This window comes from Lytechinus variegatus, chromosome 15 (genome assembly GCF_018143015.1).
Source record: "Lytechinus variegatus isolate NC3 chromosome 15, Lvar_3.0, whole genome shotgun sequence".
Classification (NCBI taxonomy): Eukaryota; Metazoa; Echinodermata; class Echinoidea; order Temnopleuroida; family Toxopneustidae; genus Lytechinus; species Lytechinus variegatus.
Genome location: NC_054754.1, coordinates 2,905,356 through 2,928,198, shown reverse-complemented (window position 1 = coordinate 2,928,198; position 22,843 = coordinate 2,905,356). Strand labels below are relative to the sequence as shown.

General features: G+C 35.4%; 1 protein-coding gene across 1 annotated transcript in view; it reads right to left on the bottom strand.

Moving 5' to 3' along the window:
- LOC121428324 (MAM and LDL-receptor class A domain-containing protein 1-like) overlaps positions 1 to 22,843 on the bottom strand; it is a 57,084-nt gene that overhangs the window by 3,278 nt on the left and 30,963 nt on the right. The window contains exons 12-19 of the mRNA XM_041624892.1: positions 10,672 to 10,888; positions 10,039 to 10,203; positions 9,365 to 9,465; positions 7,937 to 8,101; positions 5,839 to 5,974; positions 5,021 to 5,152; positions 3,986 to 4,000; positions 391 to 496 (exon numbers count right to left, since the gene is read on the bottom strand). Coding sequence (XP_041480826.1) covers positions 391 to 496; positions 3,986 to 4,000; positions 5,021 to 5,152; positions 5,839 to 5,974; positions 7,937 to 8,101; positions 9,365 to 9,465; positions 10,039 to 10,203; positions 10,672 to 10,888 — 1,037 coding nt within the window. The remainder of the gene's footprint in view (positions 1 to 390; positions 497 to 3,985; positions 4,001 to 5,020; positions 5,153 to 5,838; positions 5,975 to 7,936; positions 8,102 to 9,364; positions 9,466 to 10,038; positions 10,204 to 10,671; positions 10,889 to 22,843) is intronic.

Sequence of the window (22,843 nt, the reverse complement as noted above, 5' to 3'; positions counted from 1 at the left end):
TCATTAAACAGACAATGCAAGCACCAAGAACAGTGAAGACATAGGCCCTGAGAAAATTATGTTTCATAAAGTTATGATAAAAATGTTTTAATGTAACATAACATAATTATAATATAACATTATTATGAAAAAACAAGTTCTTCGTTCTTCTTCCCCATTTCGTTTCTCTTCCTTTCTCCCTCTTTTTCTCCTTTTCCCCGTTTTTGGGGGTCAGCCGATGGGGGGGGGAGGCAAGTGCCCACCATGCTCCCCGTAGTTACGCCACTGGGTCCTGTACTGGAAGAACATGGGCGCAGCCGCTACATATGACTTCTTAAAGAAACACTACGATGGTTAGTTGAAACCCGGATTGCATATCGTACATAAGAGCATAAATAAGAAGCGACTTACGGAGTTTTCTTTGAATAAATCTTGATGTAATAAGCTACACCACCAGCAAGAACAGCTACGAAGAGAAAACCGAACGTTACTCCCAGACCAATAGCCACAGGGTTATCTGTATGGTAAACAGACCAATGTCGATATTGATTATTACCATTTATTATCAATAAATACAACATAACATATATTATTGTACAATCCATAATATCTGAAATAGGCAGTAGAAGTAGTAGTAGCAGTAGTAGTATTAGTAGAAGTAGTAGTAATAGCAGTAGTAGTAGTAGTAGTAGTAGTAGTAGTAGTAGTAGTAGTAGTAGTAGTAGTAGCAGTAGTAGTATAAGTAGTAGTAGTAGTAGTAGTAATAGTAGTAGTAGTAGTGGTAGTGGTAGTAGTAGTAGTAGTAGTAGCAGTACTAGTAACAGTAGTAGTAGTAGTAATAATAATAGTAGTAGTAGTAGAAGTAGCAGTAGTAGTAGTAGTAGAAGTAGTAGTAGTAGTAGTAGTAGAAATTGTACATACTTAGTAAAATATACACAACAAAAAAAGTAAGTCCCCCCTAAATCAAATTGCTGTAACTTTTGAACAGAATTATTTTGAGATATGATATTTCGTAGGTGGATTTCTACACTCATTAGGCAACTCCTGGGGAAATATCAAATTGATCGGTTGAGTCATGCATGAATAATCAAAGATTGAATTAAAAATGACCATTTTTGAAAGTCACAAGAGTCGTGTTTCAGATTGTGCAAATACAATGTTGGACAAAAGTTGTTTTTTAGGTGAATTTTATGGTGTTATACTGGTTTACTATCCATCATTTAGCCACTCCACACACAATTTTGATATCGTATGTTCATGGTTGAGTGAGCACATTGTATTGCAGAGGCCGCGGAAGCAGGGTGAGGGGGTTCAGCCCCCCACTGTTTTCAAAAAGTATGTACAAAAATGTAAAAATGACCATACGATTGTGATTTTTGCATGGTCAGCCCCCACCCTCCCACTTTTGGCTCAGCTACCCCCCACCTCCCCCCCCACTTTGAAAACCGTTCCGCGGCCCCTGTATTGTGACGTATCATCATAGGGGGTTATGGTAGTATCCTTTACAACTTGCTATAGATCATGTTAAAATTTGAAAATGTTGGTGGCTCCCCCGATCATAGGCCCCTCCCCATTTAACATTTTGGGTCCACCACTAATTTGCCCATAGATTAAACTGATCATGAAAAATTGTTACGAAAAGAATACATTTATGCCGTATAAAGAGTATTCATTCCTAAGTTTTCGAATGTGCTCGCTCAACCATGAAAATGTTTTAAGTTCGAAAAGTGTGTGGTGATAGAAATGATGGATGATAAAACAAAAACATTTGAAACCGAATTTGCCCTCAATATGCACTTTATGTCCCTTTAAAATGAGTCTGTGACATTGAAAATACCAATTTTCCCACTTTGATGCGTGCTCACTCATCCATGAATAAACATATCGATTTCATTTTTGCACAGAATTCCGCCCATAGGTTAATAAACATTACTGCCAAATGACATTGCTAAAGACAGCCTTGAAAAAAAGTTCCACCATATTGAATGAGGGTTTACTTATTCTTAAACATATGCACTCATAATGTACACAAGTCTATGAGAGAAGAAGTCAAAATTTTCACAAATATGAAATGAGGGTTTGTTTAATGGACGGTTTTTGCTACTTCTGCCAACAGTTTTTTCATGAAACTTCGCACATGGCTTCAGAGTAACACTATCCAAAAGGCGCGCACACCAAAATAACCATTCAACACGGCAGAGAGTGGGGCCAAGGCTTTGAACTTTCTTCTCATTTGCATAATTTTCGAATATTATGTGCTCACTGATGCATTAAACATCGGGATTTTCATAAAAATCAAATCAAATGAACTATGCAAGGAGGTTTTTAACAGATATCCATAGTTACGAATTGCATTTTTTCCAATAACGTAAAAAAGAGAGCATCACATTCCACATGTTCATTCAAGCGTGAATGTTTAATTAAACGCCTTTGAATCATTGAAACATGTTAAATGGTCGTGAACATAACGAAAAAGTTGAGAAAAGATCATTTTCAGTTACCAAAATGAAGCAATACTTGTCTATGATATTTGAAAATCGTATTTTTTGTTTTTAATAAATGTTCATTGAACCGTGAAACGATGAATATTGTTGAAGATACTCTTCCCAAAAATAATTGTCATCATATTCTTTCATTCTTAGTGATATAAATGTGTAAAAAATCCAATTATTGCAAATTTGGACTTGTGTTTATTCAACCATGAAATTTAGCAAAAAAGTTGTATCGTACTTTAGAAAGTACCTTTTACAAGCCTTCTGACTATTTTTCATGATGAGAATGTGGAATTAGTTCCAGTAAAATTGAATCAAAGTCATGATATTTGGCTTGTGACTTTTGAAAAGTGACATTTTTGCATTCTGACGGTGCTCACTGAAGCATGATGTAAAATACGTCCATAACATTTACTCGGAGGGTAGCCTATAAAATTACCTACACTCTCATGTAAAAATGTATCAATAATTCGAATTGGTTCGGAAATTATTGATGTTTGTTCAAGGGGGGACTTACTTTTTTTGTTGTGTATATATTGGGTAAAAGTTTAACCAGCACGAGGGAATGTGTCCGACCAATTGGGGCATCATTTTACCCAATGCGAGAAGCATATTGTCCAGTAAAACAAAATAATCAGCAATTACTTCAGAATGGGCAAAATTTTCATCACACTTGATAAAAAAAATGCCCCAAAGAAATGCCCAATGTTGGTTGGCACATAATTACCCTCATGGAGCATTTTTACCCGATATTTTTTAGAGTGTAGTAGTAGTAGTATAGTAGTAGTAATAGTAGTAGGAGTAGTATATAGGAGTAGTATAGGAGTAGTCGTAGTCGTAGTAGTAGTAGTAGTAGAAGTAGTCATAGGAGTAGTAGTAGAAGTAGTAGTAGTAGTAGTTATAGTAGTAGTAGTAGTAGTAGTAGTAGTAGAAGTAGTAGTAGTAGTAGTAGTAGTAGTAGTAGTAGTAGTAGTAGTAATAGTAGTAGAAGTAGCAGTAGTAGCAGCACATGTAGTAGCAAATGGTAGCAAAGTGATGCAAATTATTTCACCAAAGAGAATTTGAAATCCAACATTAACACCTCTCTGTCATGTTTGATGTGGGTTACTAGATGTACTATTTTATTTGAAAAATTATAACGAAAATGTCATTTCAATATTTCATTACAATAATTTTTCGATGCTTTATTACAAAACATTGAATTCCTTGCCTTAATGCATGGAGCCTGATCCCAGTGATAGAAAACGAATCGAATAGTTTTTCTGGTAAGAGTTGCTTGATTATTTTGTTATCTGTTTGCATTTACCGAAAAGTTGCGATTCAAATATTGGCAACTAAACGAATTTATAACAAACATCATTGTTGACTGGAATTATCTGGAATACATAGTAAAGGCCCAACAAATATAAAGGCCCTGTTAAATTGCCTTAGAATTTAATGATATTCCATGTGCTCTCTTAATAATGCTACATTATACGGGCGTGATTTTAAAAATGTGGAAAAAGTATACTTACTATCTTTACCTGCCGCTGCAATAGAAGAAATAAAACACAAGTTAATGCATAAAACAATTCATTGAAAGTAATTAAATCTCATTAATTTGTTTAAGTATAAAATAATGTTCATTACCTCGTATAATCATAACATAATGCATTGGACTACTAATACTTTTATATATAAACAATCTTATTGAAATATGACGCCCAACAAGTTCTATTGAGATCTTAAAATGGTTATGACGAAAATTTCATCACCTTAATAAATTCCTAAGTTTGTTCATGAATTACATGGCTGTTCGCAGCGAAGAGGAGGGGGGAGGGGGGCAGGTGCCCCCTGCCCCCCGGATTTTTATAATATACTTTTTTTGACTGACACACTTTGATCACCAAAAGTGTGTACAAAATCTTTCGATATCACTTCAGAAAATAACAACCTCAATCGTTTCACTCCCTTGCTTTCGGGTTACTTCTTCGAAAATATTTACACAGTCGTAATCTGTTCATTTCACAGTTTTTTTTTTATATAGGTTCATTACGTGTTATCAGATTGATCCTTATACATCGTTTGTATTAATGTTCTCGATATGTTCGTGATATTTTCGTAGATGCGTCTTTAAAGTAGCCGTGATCGGTTTTCAGTCTGTTCGTGTTCTTATTATTCGTAATAATGTTCTTAGTTTGTTTGTAGCGTGTTCATAAAATATTTTTCCCGATACAAGCGATCTTTTTTAACTCATCTTAAAGTATTCGTGATTGGTTTTCAGTCTGCTCGTGTTATATTGTTAATGTTCGTGATCAGTTTGCTCGTCTTACAATCCTGAAATATATTTCTTAGCATGCTCGCAATCTTTCCGCGTGCTCGTCTAAAATAAATTCGTGTCAGTTGATCTTTTCTTAAAATTCCATGAAATATTTTTGAACTTTTCGTGGACTCTTCCTTAAATAAGTTCGTGATATTTTTTGTTCGTGGGGTTATCTTTAAGAAGCATAATGTATGGTCGTGATCTGTTCGTATTTTGTTCGTGGCACGATCGCATGTAGAATACTTACGACACGATGCCTCGTCTTGTGAGTCGGGACAATCACTCTTGCCATCGCACAACATGCTTTCATCAATGCACGATCCGTCTGCTAAGCATGTAAACCTTCCCCCGAGACACGATGGTATAGTGGGCCGGTCAGCTATCACCAACGAATGGGAACAGATATAAAACAGGGGAGCGTTTCATGAATAGTTTTTGCCAGTGATTTTCACTTCCACATTTAATTGCAATCAGCCAATCAGATGCAAGGATTCGGACTATATAAAACTTTTGTTAATTACCTTTTTAAATCTATTCCTTTTGCAGATTATGATTTACAATCATACAACCAGGAGGTTTGTGGTTATGATATATCAACGCATTATCAAACTTATCAAACATAACGAGCACAAATTTATGATAAATCAGAAGTGAAAAATCAAGAAAAAACAACTAAAAACATTATATTCATGGGGAAAATTGTTTACTTGTAACTTTATCAAGTTCTGAAGTGCTAAATACAGAGATATCATATTTTGATAGATAAAATCATGCAGAGAAATAAACATAGAAAGAGAGAAAAAACAAGAGCCGACTAGGACACAACGGGGAGGGGGGGGGTGCCCACAATGATTTTAAAAGAAACATGGGTACAGGGGAAAAAACAGAGAAAGGGTCGTACTCAGAGAAGAAATGGCTTGGTCCTAGAAAATTGACAATTTTTATCGTTGAAGATTATGACGTACTGTTTAGCCCCCCTCCCCCCCCACCACCACCAGCCCTTTCCTTTTTCGAGAAGTCTCAGGGAGATCTGAAGTTATCGAAAACACTAAAGTGAATAATTACGTTTTGGTGTCGTCAACTTTTCAGTCGCTACAATCGGCAGACCACTAGCAGCACGGCGGCATTCTTTGGCAAAACTGATATCATCCAATCCTATATCACTCTCAGCAGTATAACCCACAACCCCTTCAAATATTACCTGGATAGTAGAAGAGAGAAATATCATATATATGTACGTAATTTTACATGTATTCTGGGCCTTGTTTACATTATCCTTATTGTTCCATATATGACATGACATTTCCCCATATTTTCCTTCAGCAAGAAACTGATCTACAATGTGCTGCACTCAACCCAGGTGAGGTAAATGGGTACCGGTAGGAAGTAATTCCTTTAAAAGCTGTGTGCGCTATGAACGCCTAGCTTAGCCGGGTAATATAGGAGCGCCTTGAGCACCAAACAAGGTGGATATATGAGCAATATAAATACCCTATATTATCATTATTATATGATGTCACATTTTTTTCATTTGAAGTGATTTTTTCCCCATATGACGTGCCATTTTCTAATATGACTTGTTATTTTCCATATGACGTGTTATTTCCCCCATGTGATGCAACATTTTCTCATAGGACGTGACATTTTCTCATTTGAAGTGACACTTTCCCCATATGTCGTGTCATTTCCCCATATGACGTGTCATTTCCCCATATGACGTGTCATTTTCCCATATGACGTGCCATTTTCTCATTTTCAAATAGGATGTGACATTTTGCCATATGACGTCTCATTTTCCCATAGGACGTGACGTTTTGTCATTTGACGTGACATTTTCCCTAGTAAAGCATAAAAATATCCAATCTTATGTGACATTTTCCAATATGATGTGAATTTTTCACCATATGATGTGAAATTTATGTTTCCTTCAAATATAACCTGGTTAGGAGCTGGGCCTTTAGATGCCACATTCCCCTCGGAGGTAATAATTTTGTTGTCTTTATTGCTCCAACCTATAAGACATGACATTTTCCAACAAGACGTGACATTTTTCCATATGACAAAAAATAGTCCAATGTGTTGTTTTTATCCATATGACGTGTTACTTTCTCACATGATGTGAAATTTCGCATATGGCGTGCAATATTTCGATATGACGTGGCTTTTTCCCAAGGGATGTCAAACATTACCCAGTGACGGATACGTCGTGATTATCTGACAGGACGCGATTATCATAGGAGTTAGGACGAGCATTGTGATATATTCCAATGTGACCAGATAGTATAATCCAAGGAGGATAAAGAGGAAGAGGAGGACATTATATACTCCCATAGGAATATAAATACTCCTATATTTGACGTGAAATATTATCGTTGGATAATGGTGTGATATTTTCCCATATAAGTGACACATTACACTGTTAAAAAAAACCTGATTTTACAGAAAAATAAAAGAAGATTTTGCAGAAAGCAATACCAGAATCATTCTTTAAATTCATGAAACAGGAATTTTTCTGCAATTTAACAGAACAGGTCTGTTAGAAAAAGGGGAAAAGAGTGTTTTATTTAAGGAAATTTGTAAGATTACACACACCAAATACCAATTTCCTGTAAGATTACGCAATCTGGTAAGATTACAGGTGTTCTCGAGACTCTGCTGCAGGAACTTCTTTTAGTTTAAGGATAAATTTTCCAACAGTGTACGATATAGACAAATGTGAGATACATTCTAAGAAGTGATACTACCATTGATAAGAATTTAGAACGAGTGTGTGATAATTATATTCCCACATGACGTAGCATATTACCATAGGCTATAGAATATGGGCGTTAAGATGTGATATTTTCCATGGAATAAGGACATGATATTCCAGTCGGACGTGATGTTTTCAATATCTTATCCTATCATATGAAAAACGATATGTCGTGATATAGGACGATGGCGTTGATATTCCAATGATGGTAATAATTCTACAGCAAATAGCCCGCAGAAAGGGTAAACTCATATAATCATTGTCTATATTTTCTGACTTTTGCTCTAGAAATCACATATTCAAGATTACATAGTTCGAATGAATCATGATAAGTACAGCATAATTGCACACATGAGGAATTTTCACTTTTCTGCAAAAAAAAATGATATGAATATGAAAAATAGAACATACTTGGAAGTCGTTTGTAAGTCGCAGTTCTAGGTTATCGTAATTCCATTGTTCTCCCATCTGTCTATCCTGGCTCCATATCTTCGACAGCGGACCATTGATGGCGGTTCTTGTATAGACGTTCAGCGTACCAATTCCTTGCCCTTCCATGTGGTAGAAAAATCGAATCTGTAAAATAAAAACATGGGTGTGGTTGGTTACTAACCAAAATCATTAGGAGCCTGCCAAGCAATGGGCAAAAGGACTAATATATATTATGAAGCCCCATTCTCTAAGGAAATGTGAAGATGTTATATTTCAAAAAGTAAACAAAAACACCATTTTGGATATGTCGAATTACAAGTGTTTCTGGCTCCTATCTAGAGTTTCCGTTTCACTACTTAAATAATAAAAGTGAGAGTTTCACTAATAACTATAAGGACTTAAAATATGTTTAAGATTATGCAAGGTTGCTGCTTCTCAGAAATAAGGGCAGAAGGTGAGTTTAACATTAAGAGCAAATGACCGCCTAGTGGCATAACGAAGCGTTGTGGAGCGTTGTGGCCCAGTGAATTAGTCTTCGGACTTTGAAACAGAGGGTAGTGGGTTCGAATCCCATGGCGTAATTTCCTTCGGCAAGAAATTTATCCACATTGTGCCGCATTCGACCCAGGTGAGGTGAATGGGAACCCGGTATGATTTATTCCTTGAACGCTTTATAGCGCCTAGTAATATGGCGACTCAGCTACAGCCGGGGTAAAAATAATGATACGAAGTATCAAAGCGTAGTTGAGTATATGCACATAGTAACTGCGCTATATAAATGGACATAATAATAATTATTATTATAACGAAGGGCGCAGAAATCTAGCGGCAGAGTTTGAATACCGGTGCAATATTTTTGAAATTTTGTAAGTGAGCAAAATCACTATAAATTCAATCACACTTTTCCCACACGTTCAAAGAATTCACTGACTTGAAAAAGTTTAATCGCACGAAATTTGATGAAACTTATGAAGCTGATACTTTGCTTTTTATCAAAGTCAATTTGTGCGATATACGTGGGGACAAATTTAGGGGTGTCCACCTGAAATTTTGGGATGGACACAGGTAAAAAATTGGACAAGCGCCCCCCAAAAAGGTTATCAACTTAAATTTTAGGAGTGGCAAACCAAAATTTTTGACAAGCAAAAAAAAAAAAAAAAAAAAAAAGGTCATCAACCTAAATTTTAGGGGGGGGGGGTCCACGCTTTAGGGGGGGACGCTGGAAAAACAATTGACAAGCACAAAAAAAAGAGTTATAACAAAAAAAATTAGGGGGGGGGACGGTCCCCCTACCTAAGATTTAGGGGGGACACGTCCCCCCCCCGCTTCCACCGCCTATGGGGACAAACAGGAAGGGAGTGGGGTGGTAGAGGAATTCATGTCAGCCATTGTCAGAGGTATACTCACCCTGCAGTCTCCCGAGGTATCAGCCGCGATAGGAAAGCTGGCTAGCCTTGCCCTTTCTCCATTTTTCCTTCTATCACTAGACTCTGTATAGTAATACCAACCTGACAAGCAATAGGAAAAATATATATTTACATCATGTTGAAAATACCTATTGTTTTATCCATTTTTTTCCTAAATTGATGATTGGGCACATCAAGCTTTAAGCTTATTCGCACACTCGAAGAGGACTATTCTTTTAGCGAGCTATTACACCAAATATGACTACCAATTTCTAGAGTATAACTTACAAAACAAAACATATAACATAAGTCAAATGGAATTTTTTTTATTAGACCCGTCATCTAGATTGGACTCCATGTTAGTCTGGCTTTGGAAAGACCCCTTGTCCTGGTAAAGCTGCTACTCTGAGCCCAATATTATCTGTGGTGTTCTGCATGTGCAGGTGGAGATGGAAATCCATGAGCTGTCATTTTTTTCTTATTTGTCACAAAACTTTAATTAAAAATATCATTTTTAAATGTTCGACAAAATATCAAAAATTTAAAAAAAAAAAAAAACACTAGTGGAAAAATTATAGACGAAAGAGTATTCCTATTTTCAAGATTTTGCCCTCAGATCCCGGGTAATCGGGTATTAGTACACTACGGATAGTTCTTTCCAGCACTAATGGTTACCATATTCATCGCCTTTGGTATGGTCATACTGTGGACCGGTTCTTCTCCAGTTATCCGGGGTACCGCCTTGCTGCCATGTCCAATCAAACTCATCGGTAGTTAGCTGCTCCCATTGGTTGTCACATAAGCCCTGTTCGAAATCACACTGGATATAGCCTTGGCTCTCTGCGAAAAAAAAATCATGATTGTTAAAAAGCAATACAGAAGTAATGGTAGAGAGAGAGATAGAGAGGGAGAATAGAGGGAAAGAAAGTTATGACGTGCCGTATGACAATAGCAAGTCTGATAAATTATTCTGAAAGATTGGATAAAACTTATGACGTTAAAAGTTTAGAATGAAATATACAAAAACGCTGTTTTTTCTTTAAATAATCAATAAATTAATATTTTGATGTTGACAGTTTAATATGAAATTACAATTATTTTATAAAAACACTAATTTTGTGATTTTTTTCTTAGTTATTCAAATATTTCATTCATTTATTTTTATTTCATCTATTTTTTCATTCATTTATACATTAATCTTTAGATATTATATGCATATTCAATGATTTAATTTCAATATTCTTTTTTTCCCTTTATTATTATATCTTTATTTTGATATATTAACTACGCGCCATTTTGATGCCCTACCACAATCTGTTTCATCCGTCCCGTCGCAGCAATCCAACTCCATATCGCAGTGATTAACGGCTGGGTAGCACTCCCATGTGCCGCACTGCATCGTATCCGAAGGACAGGTGCCAATGTCCACCGTCTCGGGGAACGCACAGTCTGTGAAGGACAGATCATCCACGGCAAAACCACTCTCAATCGGGCCCTGGAGCTTATCTTCCGATTCTATAACTATCTGGTAAATTGAAGTTGAAATTGGAAATAAAAATGAAAAAATGAAATTGAGATTGAACATGAAAATGAAATTAGAATCGAAATTGAAATTGGAACTAAAATTGTTATTGAAATTCGTGATAAAACTGGAATTGAAATCAACATTGAAATGGGCTTATATCGTCATGATTATGATGGGAACTATGCCACACAGAGGTGACTTCCATGAAATACTAAGTCATTTGACTGTCTATATGGAATGTTGCTTCCAATTTATGTTTTGACACACTTCAATTTCAATTCAATTCAATTTTATTTATTTCACTTCCATCAAACAAAAACAAATTGTATACCATATATAAACATAAGTATTTGTATCCGTTGCAAAGAAACAAAAATAATAATACATATGTTGTGAAAAAAAACACACAATTTGGGCAACACATTGGAGGTTTTAAATAAGTATACTATTTTTCAATAGAAATTAAATTAAGATGGAAAAGGAGGGACCCACTAAAAAGCAAGGCTTGTACAATGTGGGCCCCGATTACTTGCAACAGTAAGAAAATAAGATAAGATTGTTTGAACTTATGGTATATGTCCAATTTGCATGCACCTGTTATGCACCCAGTAAAGCATTTCAGAATTCTGCAACAAGTTTCATTTTCGCTTGCTCCTTTTAATTCGTTCAAGGTGATCAAAAGACCTATGTAAGTTTTCCGACAAGAACTGAAGCAATGAAAAACATAGAGAACTCTTTGTGACCACTCGACCAGTTTAGTCTGTAGCCAAACAGAGAGCTTTATCTACATTCTGTAAGAAAAATATAAAATATATCCATCTTGCGGCACCAAACACTGAATTAAAGGTAAAATGTTCTTTTAAGATAAATTCTATAGAACAGTACATTCTCCTTCCTTTGAATATATTACATAAATACTATTACCATGATTACAGTAAATGCTAATTCCTAATACTTTGCACTTTCTCGACGATAACGATATTGTTCACAATTCAAGATCGTGGTCGACTGGATAACGCATCTGCCTGGTAACGCTAGGGTCGGTGGTTCAAACCTCGCTAGACTCCTTTTTTGAAGATTCGAGCTGGACCTTGATGGAGACGGACGCAAGGAGCTAGCTCTCCGCGTTCTAGGCACCGCCCTAACCTCTTTAACCCGAGATTCTACCTAAATTCATGGATTTATTCACCTGACTAACTGTATCTTCGTTTTTGTTCTGCAGGCTTATATATTACCTACAAAAACAATTTTGGGGGTAACTTTTAACTGAGAACTTAACCCTGATTTATACTCCACCGCTTTTCTGTCTAACTAAAGCACGGCTTTCAACATGGCGAATCGTACCACGCGACAGGCCGCAAAGCAAACAGTCCAGCATTCACGCGCTGCCATGCCGGGCAGTCAACCCAATGCTGATACGAGTGCATCGGAAGAGCCAAGCCAACCTTCTCTATCGGATATTCAAAAAAGCATAGCGAATTTTTCCCAATCACTAAACTCAAAAATGGATGCTCTCTCTGAAGAATTTAAGATGATATCGAGCAAGCTGAATGATTTGGAGCAGTCTGTCACAATGAATACTGATGAAATAGCCAAAATCGGAACGGAGAAACTCCCGGAGATCGAAAGAAAGACGGAAAATGCAATCTCTAAGCTTGAGGAAAAGTTGATGCTTTTGGAAATATATGGCCGCAGATCAAACCTCCTATTTTATGGAGTCAAGGAGCAACAGAACGAGGTAATTTCAACCACTTTACGGGATACATTCATCTCCCTTGGCATCGACGCAGCTGACGCAGCACTAATAGCCATAGCAAATGCCCATCGCCTCCCCCGACGTGGAAATTCTTCGACAGATGAACCGAGTGGACCCCCTACTCCTCGAGCAATCATCGCTAAATTCGTGTACATGCACGACAGAAACCGAGTACTCGACGCTTTTGAACACCGCCATCGACAACGCCAAAACACCCCGACCCCGCCCCGTTACCGCATCACGGTCCGCACCGACCTACCCCCAGCCCTAAAAGCACAGAGAGGTGCTTTTGCCAAGGTTGCCTACAATCTACGCAAAGAGAGGAATGTAGCAACAAAAATATCCTTAAATGGCACCAAAATTCAACTGCAGTGGAAGGAAAAGGGTACGTCGCAATGGAACCTATACCGTGATTAGTTTTCTGGTGTCTTCTAAAGATGATTGATCTCTAGTTGTCATTAATGTGACAAAATTCTGGTAAGCGCTTCAATTTATTTCTGAGTTAACCCTGATTTGCTTAGTCTCCCCATTAACACTTTGCTGCAAATATGGTCACCGTTCAACTATTATCAATTTATTATCTTGTTTTCACTAAATCCTTTCTTCAAGGCATCAATTTCCAACCGAAATTTACAACGGACATCAAATCATAAACATTTCATCTCATCTAATGAATATAGAATTTGACACGGATGGAAAACGCTTCATGAATAAGCATGATCAAATTTTGTTGGATTATCGATGACACTATATTTGTCATATTTAGTGACAATGCTACAGCAAATGTTGAATGTTCATCCTTAATTTTGATATATTAACTACTGTTGTAAATTGACATTTTCTTTAAAAACCTGTATAGAGTACTATCTTTAAAACTAGACAGCTGGACCTTGATGGAGACGGACGCAAGGAGCTAGCTCTCCGCGTTCTAGGCACCGCCCTAACCTCTTTAACCCGAGATTCTACCTAAATTCATGGATTTATTCACCTGACTAACTGTATCTTCGTTTTTGTTCTGCAGGCTTATATATTACCTACAAAAACAATTTTGGGGGTAACTTTTAACTGAGAACTTAACCCTGATTTATACTCCACCGCTTTTCTGTCTAACTAAAGCACGGCTTTCAACATGGCGAATCGTACCACGCGACAGGCCACAAAGCAAACAGTCCAGCATTCACGCGCTGCCATGCCGGGCAGTCAACCCAATGCTGATACGAGTGCATCGGAAGAGCCAAGCCAACCTTCTCTATCGGATATTCAAAAAAGCATAGCGAATTTTTCCCAATCACTAAACTCAAAAATGGATGCTCTCTCTGAAGAATTTAAGATGATATCGAGCAAGCTGAATGATTTGGAGCAGTCTGTCACAATGAATACTGATGAAATAGCCAAAATCGGAACGGAGAAACTCCCGGAGATCGAAAGAAAGACGGAAAATGCAATCTCTAAGCTTGAGGAAAAGTTGATGCTTTTGGAAATATATGGCCGCAGATCAAACCTCCTATTTTATGGAGTCAAGGAGCAACAGAACGAGGTAATTTCAACCACTTTACGGGATACATTCATCTCCCTTGGCATCGACGCAGCTGACGCAGCACTAATAGCCATAGCAAATGCCCATCGCCTCCCCCGACGTGGAAATTCTTCGACAGATGAACCAAGTGGACCCCCTACTCCTCGAGCAATCATCGCTAAATTCGTGTACATGCACGACAGAAACCGAGTACTCGACGCTTTTGAACACCGCCATCGACAACGCCAAAACACCCCGACCCCGCCCCGTTACCGCATCACGGTCCGCACCGACCTACCCCCAGCCCTAAAAGCACAGAGAGGTGCTTTTGCCAAGGTTGCCTACAATCTACGCAAAGAGAGGAATGTAGCAACAAAAATATCCTTAAATGGCACCAAAATTCAACTGCAGTGGAAGGAAAAGGGTACGTCGCAATGGAACCTATACCGTGATTAGTTTTCTGGTGTCTTCTAAAGATGATTGATCTCTAGTTGTCATTAATGTGACAAAATTCTGGTAAGCGCTTCAATTTATTTCTGAGTTAACCCTGATTTGCTTAGTCTCCCCATTAACACTTTGCTGCAAATATGGTCACCGTTCAACTATTATCAATTTATTATCTTGTTTTCACTAAATCCTTTCTTCAAGGCATCAATTTCCAACCGAAATTTACAACGGACATCAAATCATAAACATTTCATCTCATCTAATGAATATAGAATTTGACACGGATGGAAAATGCTTCATGAATAAGCATGATCAAATTTTGTTGGATTATCGATGACACTATATTTGTCATATTTAGTGACAATGCTACAGCAAATGTTGAATGTTCATCCTTAATTTTGATATATTAACTACTGTTGTAAATTGACATTTTCTTTAAAAACCTGTATAGAGTACTATCTTTGTGTAATTAAATTTGAACTCTAGCTTTTATGTTTTCCGGATGCTGCATTTACAACATTTTAATGGTTCCATCTAACACAAATTTTTGCATACAACTCTTTGCAACGTTTGGAGAATTTTGCTTAAAGCTAACCTATCCTTTAACATAACTTAAAAAGCCATTTTCATTTCAATTTTAAAGAAGAAAATATCTCTCCTTCTGAGGAAATTTTCTCTTTTATGGTAAAGCTTGGTTTACTGTGCATCCAGATATATATGTATATGACTCGTCTCTGAATGTTAAACAGTGTAATTGCTCAAGTTGTAAGCTCTCATTATGTATTCCAGGTGACCATGTCTGGATAGTTTTTTACAAGCATGCTTTTCATAATTTGAATCTTAAACTGAATTGCATTATTGGGGCATATTTAACATTTGACCATTTTGGTTACATCACCAAAGAGATTTGTAGCTTTCTTATATGGTGATCAGTTAGCTTTATCAATAAGTATCTGACCCTCTATAAAACGCAAAGGTCAGCTCATATATCTGAACTTGTTTAGACGCAAAGGTCATTTGCCTTTTATGTAGTCAGTCAACTGAGTTTCTAACAAAGTTTATCATGTTCAAAAAGTCACATTGATGCAATTCAAATTTTAAGATTGTAAAATAAACAACAGATCGGTCTGCCTGGGAATTCAGATGAAAATTTTTCAGGGAATATTTTCTCTTTTATGACAATGACTTCAACCTGATGGTTGAAGGAGTGGTTGTTAACTGATGAATGCACCTCAATTATAGGAGTCTGTTTGGACCAAGAATGCCTTCTGATTATTCCTGACCGATCAGTCTTAAGGTTATTTTCAAATTGTTAGGAATAACTATTTACATTGTGTAAAGAATGCACTGGCTCAGTAGCTTTCTCATGGTGTTTAATTCGTTTTAACAATAGGTATCTGATATTCATTTAGACGCAAATGTTAATTTGCCCTCTAATGAATGTAACGGTCAACTGACTTTTTGACAAACTTTAACATACATAAAAAAAGTTCTTTGATGATGTAATCTGGATTTTAGAATTGTCAAACAATGGACCCGTTTGAATTCAGATAAGATGTTCTGGGAATATTTTCTCTTTTCATGGTAATTGGCCTGATGGTTGAAGGGAGTGGCTGATAATGAATTCAAATCAATTATACGAGTCTATTTGGTCCAAAACTGCCTCCTGATCATTACTGACCAATCAGTCTTGATAATTAAATTGTTAGGAATTTTGTTTAAAAGAGTGTACTGACCAAAAGAAACAAAAACACGGAGAAAAGGAACAGTTTAGCAAACGGATCCATTGATTGCAAGGGTATTTATATTGATTTAGAATTCAAACGATTTTGTTGGTAATCCGGAATTTTATGAAACTAAACAATGTAATTGCTAAAGCATGTAGCGATTTCTTACTTAGTACTCATGCAAAGTTGGACAACTGCTTTTCAATCTTAACTTAAAATGACTTGCATTACTGCAGGGTACGGAACATTTTAAATATGTTGCATTTCGCTTGTGTCGTCAGAGAGCTTGGTAGTCTTCTCTTAGCAATTAATTCATTATATATCTGTCCTTCTTTGAGACGCAAAGGTCAAATGCCTTTTCTTTTTTAAAAAGAGAGTTGGTCAGCTGACTTAAAAAAAAAAGTCGGTCAACGGATTTTCTAACATACATGTAGTTCATCATATTAAGAGAGTCCCCTTGATGTAATTCAAAATTTTAGGATTGTAAAATAAACAACAGATCGGTCTGCCTGGGAAGTCAGATAAAATTTTCAGGGAATATTTTCTCTTTTTATGACAATTGACCTGATGGATGAAGGGAGTGGTTGTTAACTGATGAATGCACTTCTCCAATTATATGAGTCTGTTTGAACCAATGAATAACAAACAACATTGTTTAAAGAATGCACTGGCTCAGTAGCTTTCTCATGGTGTTTAATTCGTTTTAACAATAGGTATCTGACTTTCATTTAGACACAAATGTTAATTTGCCCTCTAATGAATGTAACGGTCAACTGACTTTCTGACAAACTTTAACATACATAAAAAAATTTCTTTGATGAAATCTGGATTTTGGAATTGTCAAACAATGGACCGGTTTTGAATTCAGATAAGATGTTCTGGGAATATTTTCTCTTTTCATGGTAATTGGCCTGATTGTTGAAGGGAGTGGCTGATAATGAATTCAAATCAATTATACGAGTCTATTTGGTCCAAAACTGCCTCCTGATTATTTCTGATCAATTAGTCTTGATATTTAAATTGTTAGGACTTTTGTTTAAAAGAATGCACAGATAAAAAAAAAGCAGAGAAAAAGAACAGTTTGGCGGACAGATCCATTGATTGAAAGGGTCTTTATATTGATATCGAATTCAAACGATTTTGTTTGTGGAATTTTATGAAACTAAACAATGTAATTGCTAAAGCATAGCGATTTCTTATTAAGTACTCATTAAGTGGACATTATTGTAAGTCAGTTTAGATGTGAAAGGAGATATTTTCCCCCTTTTCTTGATGGGCGGAATGTTGTGTTACCAGGTGTGTTTCTGAAAGTTAAGACTTTTGCTCAAGTATAACAAGTTCCTATTTGTAATCAAAATCTTTTCGACAACTTTTTTTTTTTTTTTTTTTTTTTTTCAATCTGAATGAACTGCATTTTGTTGAATACGGACACTTAGGATTGTGGCCTAGTCCCAAAAGCTTAGTAGCTTTCTCATGGTAATTATGTTTATCAATGGCCTATCTTGGGATACTCTTTCATCGCACATAATACTGGCCTATTTTGACCAAGTCTGCCTCCTGATTGTGTGTTGTCAGCTGTTTTCGCACGACACGGGCAGGGGGTGTGGGGGGGTGTGGAGGGGGGGGGGGGGTGGGTTGGTTACATAGTACCACCACCACCCCCTCCACCACCTCCCTCACCAGTCGCTTTCTGCGAACACGGCTGATATTCAATCCTTGATGTTATTTTTGTATTTCAGACTCAGGATTTCAAGGAAAGAAGATGTTTATGTACTGAATGTAGATTGGAAACTATTGTATACATACTTGGCTCTATATCTTATTGATATTATCACAACAAGCTTGTTGATTTAGAAATAGAGATATCTTAATGATGATGAGCTACAGTTCATTCTGATTTTTTTTTAAATCAAAATTCTTTTATATATAGCACATATTCATGAGTTTAAGTAGTTTGACGTATGAACTCATGGTTACCCTTGTTTACAGTGTAATGTTTGTGCAAGGTGACTTGTACCAAATAGGAGTAACAATGCGGGACTATATAGCTTGAGCATTGTCTTTTTTTTTAATGTATATGTGTGTATGTGTAACTATAGATTAGAAATATTTCAAACCCTATTAAGCATGGTGAAATTTGGGCGGGATTTGGTTCTGCTTGCAAGGTCCAGTTAGCTGTCACTCAGGAAGTCACTTTCTGCAGTAGACAGTTTTCGTTTTTTTTTTTTTTTTATTAATTTTTATATATATATAATTTTTTTTTTTCCCCACGGTTGAAGGGCTGTGAGGTTGATTTATTTTAGGATGGTGGATAATGTATTAAATGTATTTTCATGCCATTTCCTCACACTTAATGTAAAAGGAATACGAGACAAAACAAAACGAGGAAAAATCTTTAGTTGGTGTAAGACGAAATCCGTTGACATAGCATGCTTACAAGAAACATATAGTTCGCCAGATATTGAGGATAAATGGCAATCAGAGTGGGGTGGGAAATGTATCTTTAGTCATGGTACGCACCATGGAAGAGGAGTTCTTGTGTTAATAGACAGTAAGATAGACATTGAAATTGGCAATACCTGGGTAGATGAAAATGGTAGATATGTTTTAATTAAATGCAAGATACAAGGACAGAAGTTGCTATTTGGAAGTGTATATTTTCCCACGGGAAATAACGAAAATGACCAAATACAATTTTTAAGTGATTTAGGTCAATTATTATTAAGGAATAATTTAGAGGGAAGTTCAGTAGTACTTGGTGGTGACTTTAATGTTATTAGAGACACCAATTTAGATTATTTTGGACATGTATCAAAAAAAGATTCAAAATTCAGTAAAAAATTACAAGAGTTTATGGACATTTTTTTATTAATTGATATCTGGAGAAATAAAAATAAAGACAAAAAACAATATACGTATAAACAGCTAAATCCATTCATGCAGAGTCGCTTAGATTATTGGATTATATCAGAGAACTTGGAACGGATAACATCCAACTGTGATATCGTTCCCTCTATAGCTCCAGACCATGCTGCAGTTAATCTAGTTTTCCATAAAAGATCACAGTCAAAAAATAACAAAAGATCTTATTGGAAATTCAATAATAGTCTTTTAAACGATAATGATTATGTTCAGAAAATGAGAGAAAAAATTAAGTCTTTAAAGAAGAAATTGTCAGTGGAAATTAAAGATAAAAGAGTATTGTGGGATTTTATGAAAATGGAAATAAGGAAATTTACTATTAAAATATCAAGAGAAAGGGCGAAGGAAAGAAAAGAAAAAATTGAAAAACTGGAGGAAGAGATAAAGAACTTAGAGAGTCTATTGTCGATTGATAGTGGACATCAGAAAGACATTTTTGAAAATATAAGAACTAAGAAGCAACAACTAAGTTCACTTTACGATTATGTTAATGAAGGTTTGAAAGTCCGTTCAAGGTCCTCATGGTACGAAAGTGGAGAAAAGAATACAGCATTTTTTAAACAGTTAATACAATCAAATAGGAAAAACAGTATAATACAAAAATTAATTATAGATGGAAATATCACTACTAACGAAAAGGAAATTATTGAAGGAATAAAATCATTCTACAGGCAACTATATAAGGAAACAGATATTATAGAAGACAACACTTTAAATTTCTTTCCTGGTAACCTACCAAAATTAAATGATACATCACAAAATTTATGTGAAGGAACAATCGTTGAAAGAGAATGTGTAGAGATATTGAAAGGTATGACACTCAACAAATCTCCAGGAAATGATGGTTTAAGTGTAGAATTTTATCAGAAATTTTGGTCAGTAATTGGAGATTTAGTACTTGCATCTTTTAATGAGGCTCTGCGATTGGGAGAATTATCAGCCTCTCAAAGACAAGCAGTTATTACCTTGATACACAAAGACGGCAAAGATCCAGAATTTATTAAAAACTACAGACCGATTTCGTTACTAAACGTAGATTACAAAATTTTATCTAAGGTACTTTCAAAGAGAATACAAGAAGTTTTACCGGAAATTGTAGGTTTTGATCAGCTGGGCTATGTTGGGGAAAGAAATATTGGAGAAGCAATCCGAATAATAGATGATATGATCTTTCATACTTCTTTCTATAGAGAAAGGGCTTTTTTGGTAGCCATTGACTTCGAAAAAGCGTTTGATTCTGTGTCACATTTATTTTTACATAAGGTACTAAAATCATTTAATTTTGGACCAAGGTTTCGCAAATGGGTAAATATTTTTTATACTAATACTGAAAGTTGTGTTATAAATGGATGCGCATCGACAGGTTACTTTAAGGTTGGAAGAGGAGTAAGGCAGGGAGATCCTCTTTCTCCATATCTGTTTGTTTTGTGTATTGAAATTTTAGCTCACATGATTAGGAATAATCATCAGGTAAAAGGGATCCGTTTTGGAAATACAGAATTAAAACAAGTTTTGTACGCAGATGATATAACGCTTTTTATTAAAGACTTACCTTCATTTAAGGAGACTGAACGCATTTTTGAAGCATTCTATAAAATATCAGGATTAAAGATAAACAACGACAAGACGTTTATATTACTTTTAGGCCCACAGTTTTCCACTCATAACTTTCCTTTTGGGAAGCAAGTCGATATCGTTAAGATATTAGGAATTTATTTTTCGATACACGAAGATATCAAGGAAAAAATGAACTACAAAGAAATACTAAGTAAAATTAAAAAATTATTTAATTGGTGGAAGCAACGCGATTTAACATTAATGGGAAAAATTCAATTAATGAAAGTATATGGCTATTCCAAATTGATATATTTATCATCATTGATGCCAGTTCCAGAGTGGGTACATAGTGAGATTGAAGAAATAAGTTTTGATTTTTTATGGAAAGGTAGAAACAAAATAAAAAATACCATAATAACTTTAGACTATTCGCAAGGGGGGCTCAAAATGATGAATTTCAGACTGTTTGTGAAAGCACAGAGAATAATGTGGATAAAAAGGCTTGTTACAGGAAAACAAGGTATTAATTGGAAAAAATACTTCAAATATTTGATGAGACCAATGGGAGGTAATTTGATTTTTTATTGTAACTATTGGGACAAGAGTGTGAATATTAAGCTACCTACCTTCTATCGAAGTTTAATAGAAACATGGACGGATATGAAAAATTATGTTAAAGCAGAAGAGAATTACAAGGGAAATGAAATTTTGTACAACAATAAATATATTCAGCTGGATGGCAAAACATTATTTGATGAAAATTTGTTTTTGAAAAATATATATCGACTTCACCATATTTGTGATGAAAAAGGGTTATTGAAAAAGGATGCTTATTTCATTTTAAAGGGTTTAAGTAAAGAAGAAATTACAAAAATTGGAAAAATATATTCAATAATTCCTCATGAATGGAAAAGAAACGTTCAGCCGGAAAGGAAGTCTATCCACTGTGGCCTCAGCCTAGAAATAGTATTTACAAAGAAAGTTTATAAATTTGAAGAAATAAATGCAAAAATGGTTTATAGAAGTCAAATTAGCAATAATGTAGAAATTAGCTCTGCTTTTTATAACTTAATGGAAGTTTATAATATAACAGTTAAGGAAGTGGAAAAGATTTTTGTTCGACCAAGGTTGTGCACATTAGTTTGCAAATTGAGAGAGTTTCAGTTTAAATTATTGTATAGAATAGTCTATACGAACCATCATCTACACAGATTCAAACTTCGGATAAATGGGTTGTGTTCATATTGTAATACTTCAGAAGAAACATACCAACATGTATTTTTTGAATGTAATATAATTAAAAGACTGTGGGAGAAATGTGCTGATAAATTAAACTTACCGTTTCTTAGGAGAATATCTTGGAAACAAATTCATATTGGAATAAATGGGACTAATGTAAAAACAGAACAATTATTAAACCACATTATGATTTTGATAAAATTCATGATCTTCCATGGTAGGGAAAAGGGGTTACCTCCAAATGTAAAGGAAATTAGAGATAAATTAATTGAAAATAGAAAAGAAGAGAAACGGCTTGCAACGGAAAGGGGAACCTTGGCATTTCATTTAAGAAAATGGGAGCACTTTGACGAATCAGCCTCACAGTCTTCCACCACTTAGGGTTTTTTTTTTTTTTATTTTATTTTTTTTTTTTATTACCATTATTATTATTCTTTATTTGTAGTTTATGGGGGTAGGGGGTTAAGTGTAGCTAAGGGTCTGGTTTTAAGTTGTGTGTATGTTTTTTTATTAATATAACTTCCTCATTAATCAGTTTGATTGAAGAGTATGGAGAATTTTGAGTTTTATATACAGATTATAAGTTTATTTCCGTAATTTAGATTTTTGCTGTTGTACCCGGATTCTGTTCTGTATTTATCCCTTCGTGATTATAAGTTGTTTAAAAAAATTTGAGCAGATTAATTTTAAGTTTACATTTGAAATTCATATATATTCCTTTTCTCACCATGTTAAAATGTTAATGTGTTAACTTGAAACAATTAAGTTTTAATGTCATGTTATATATATAT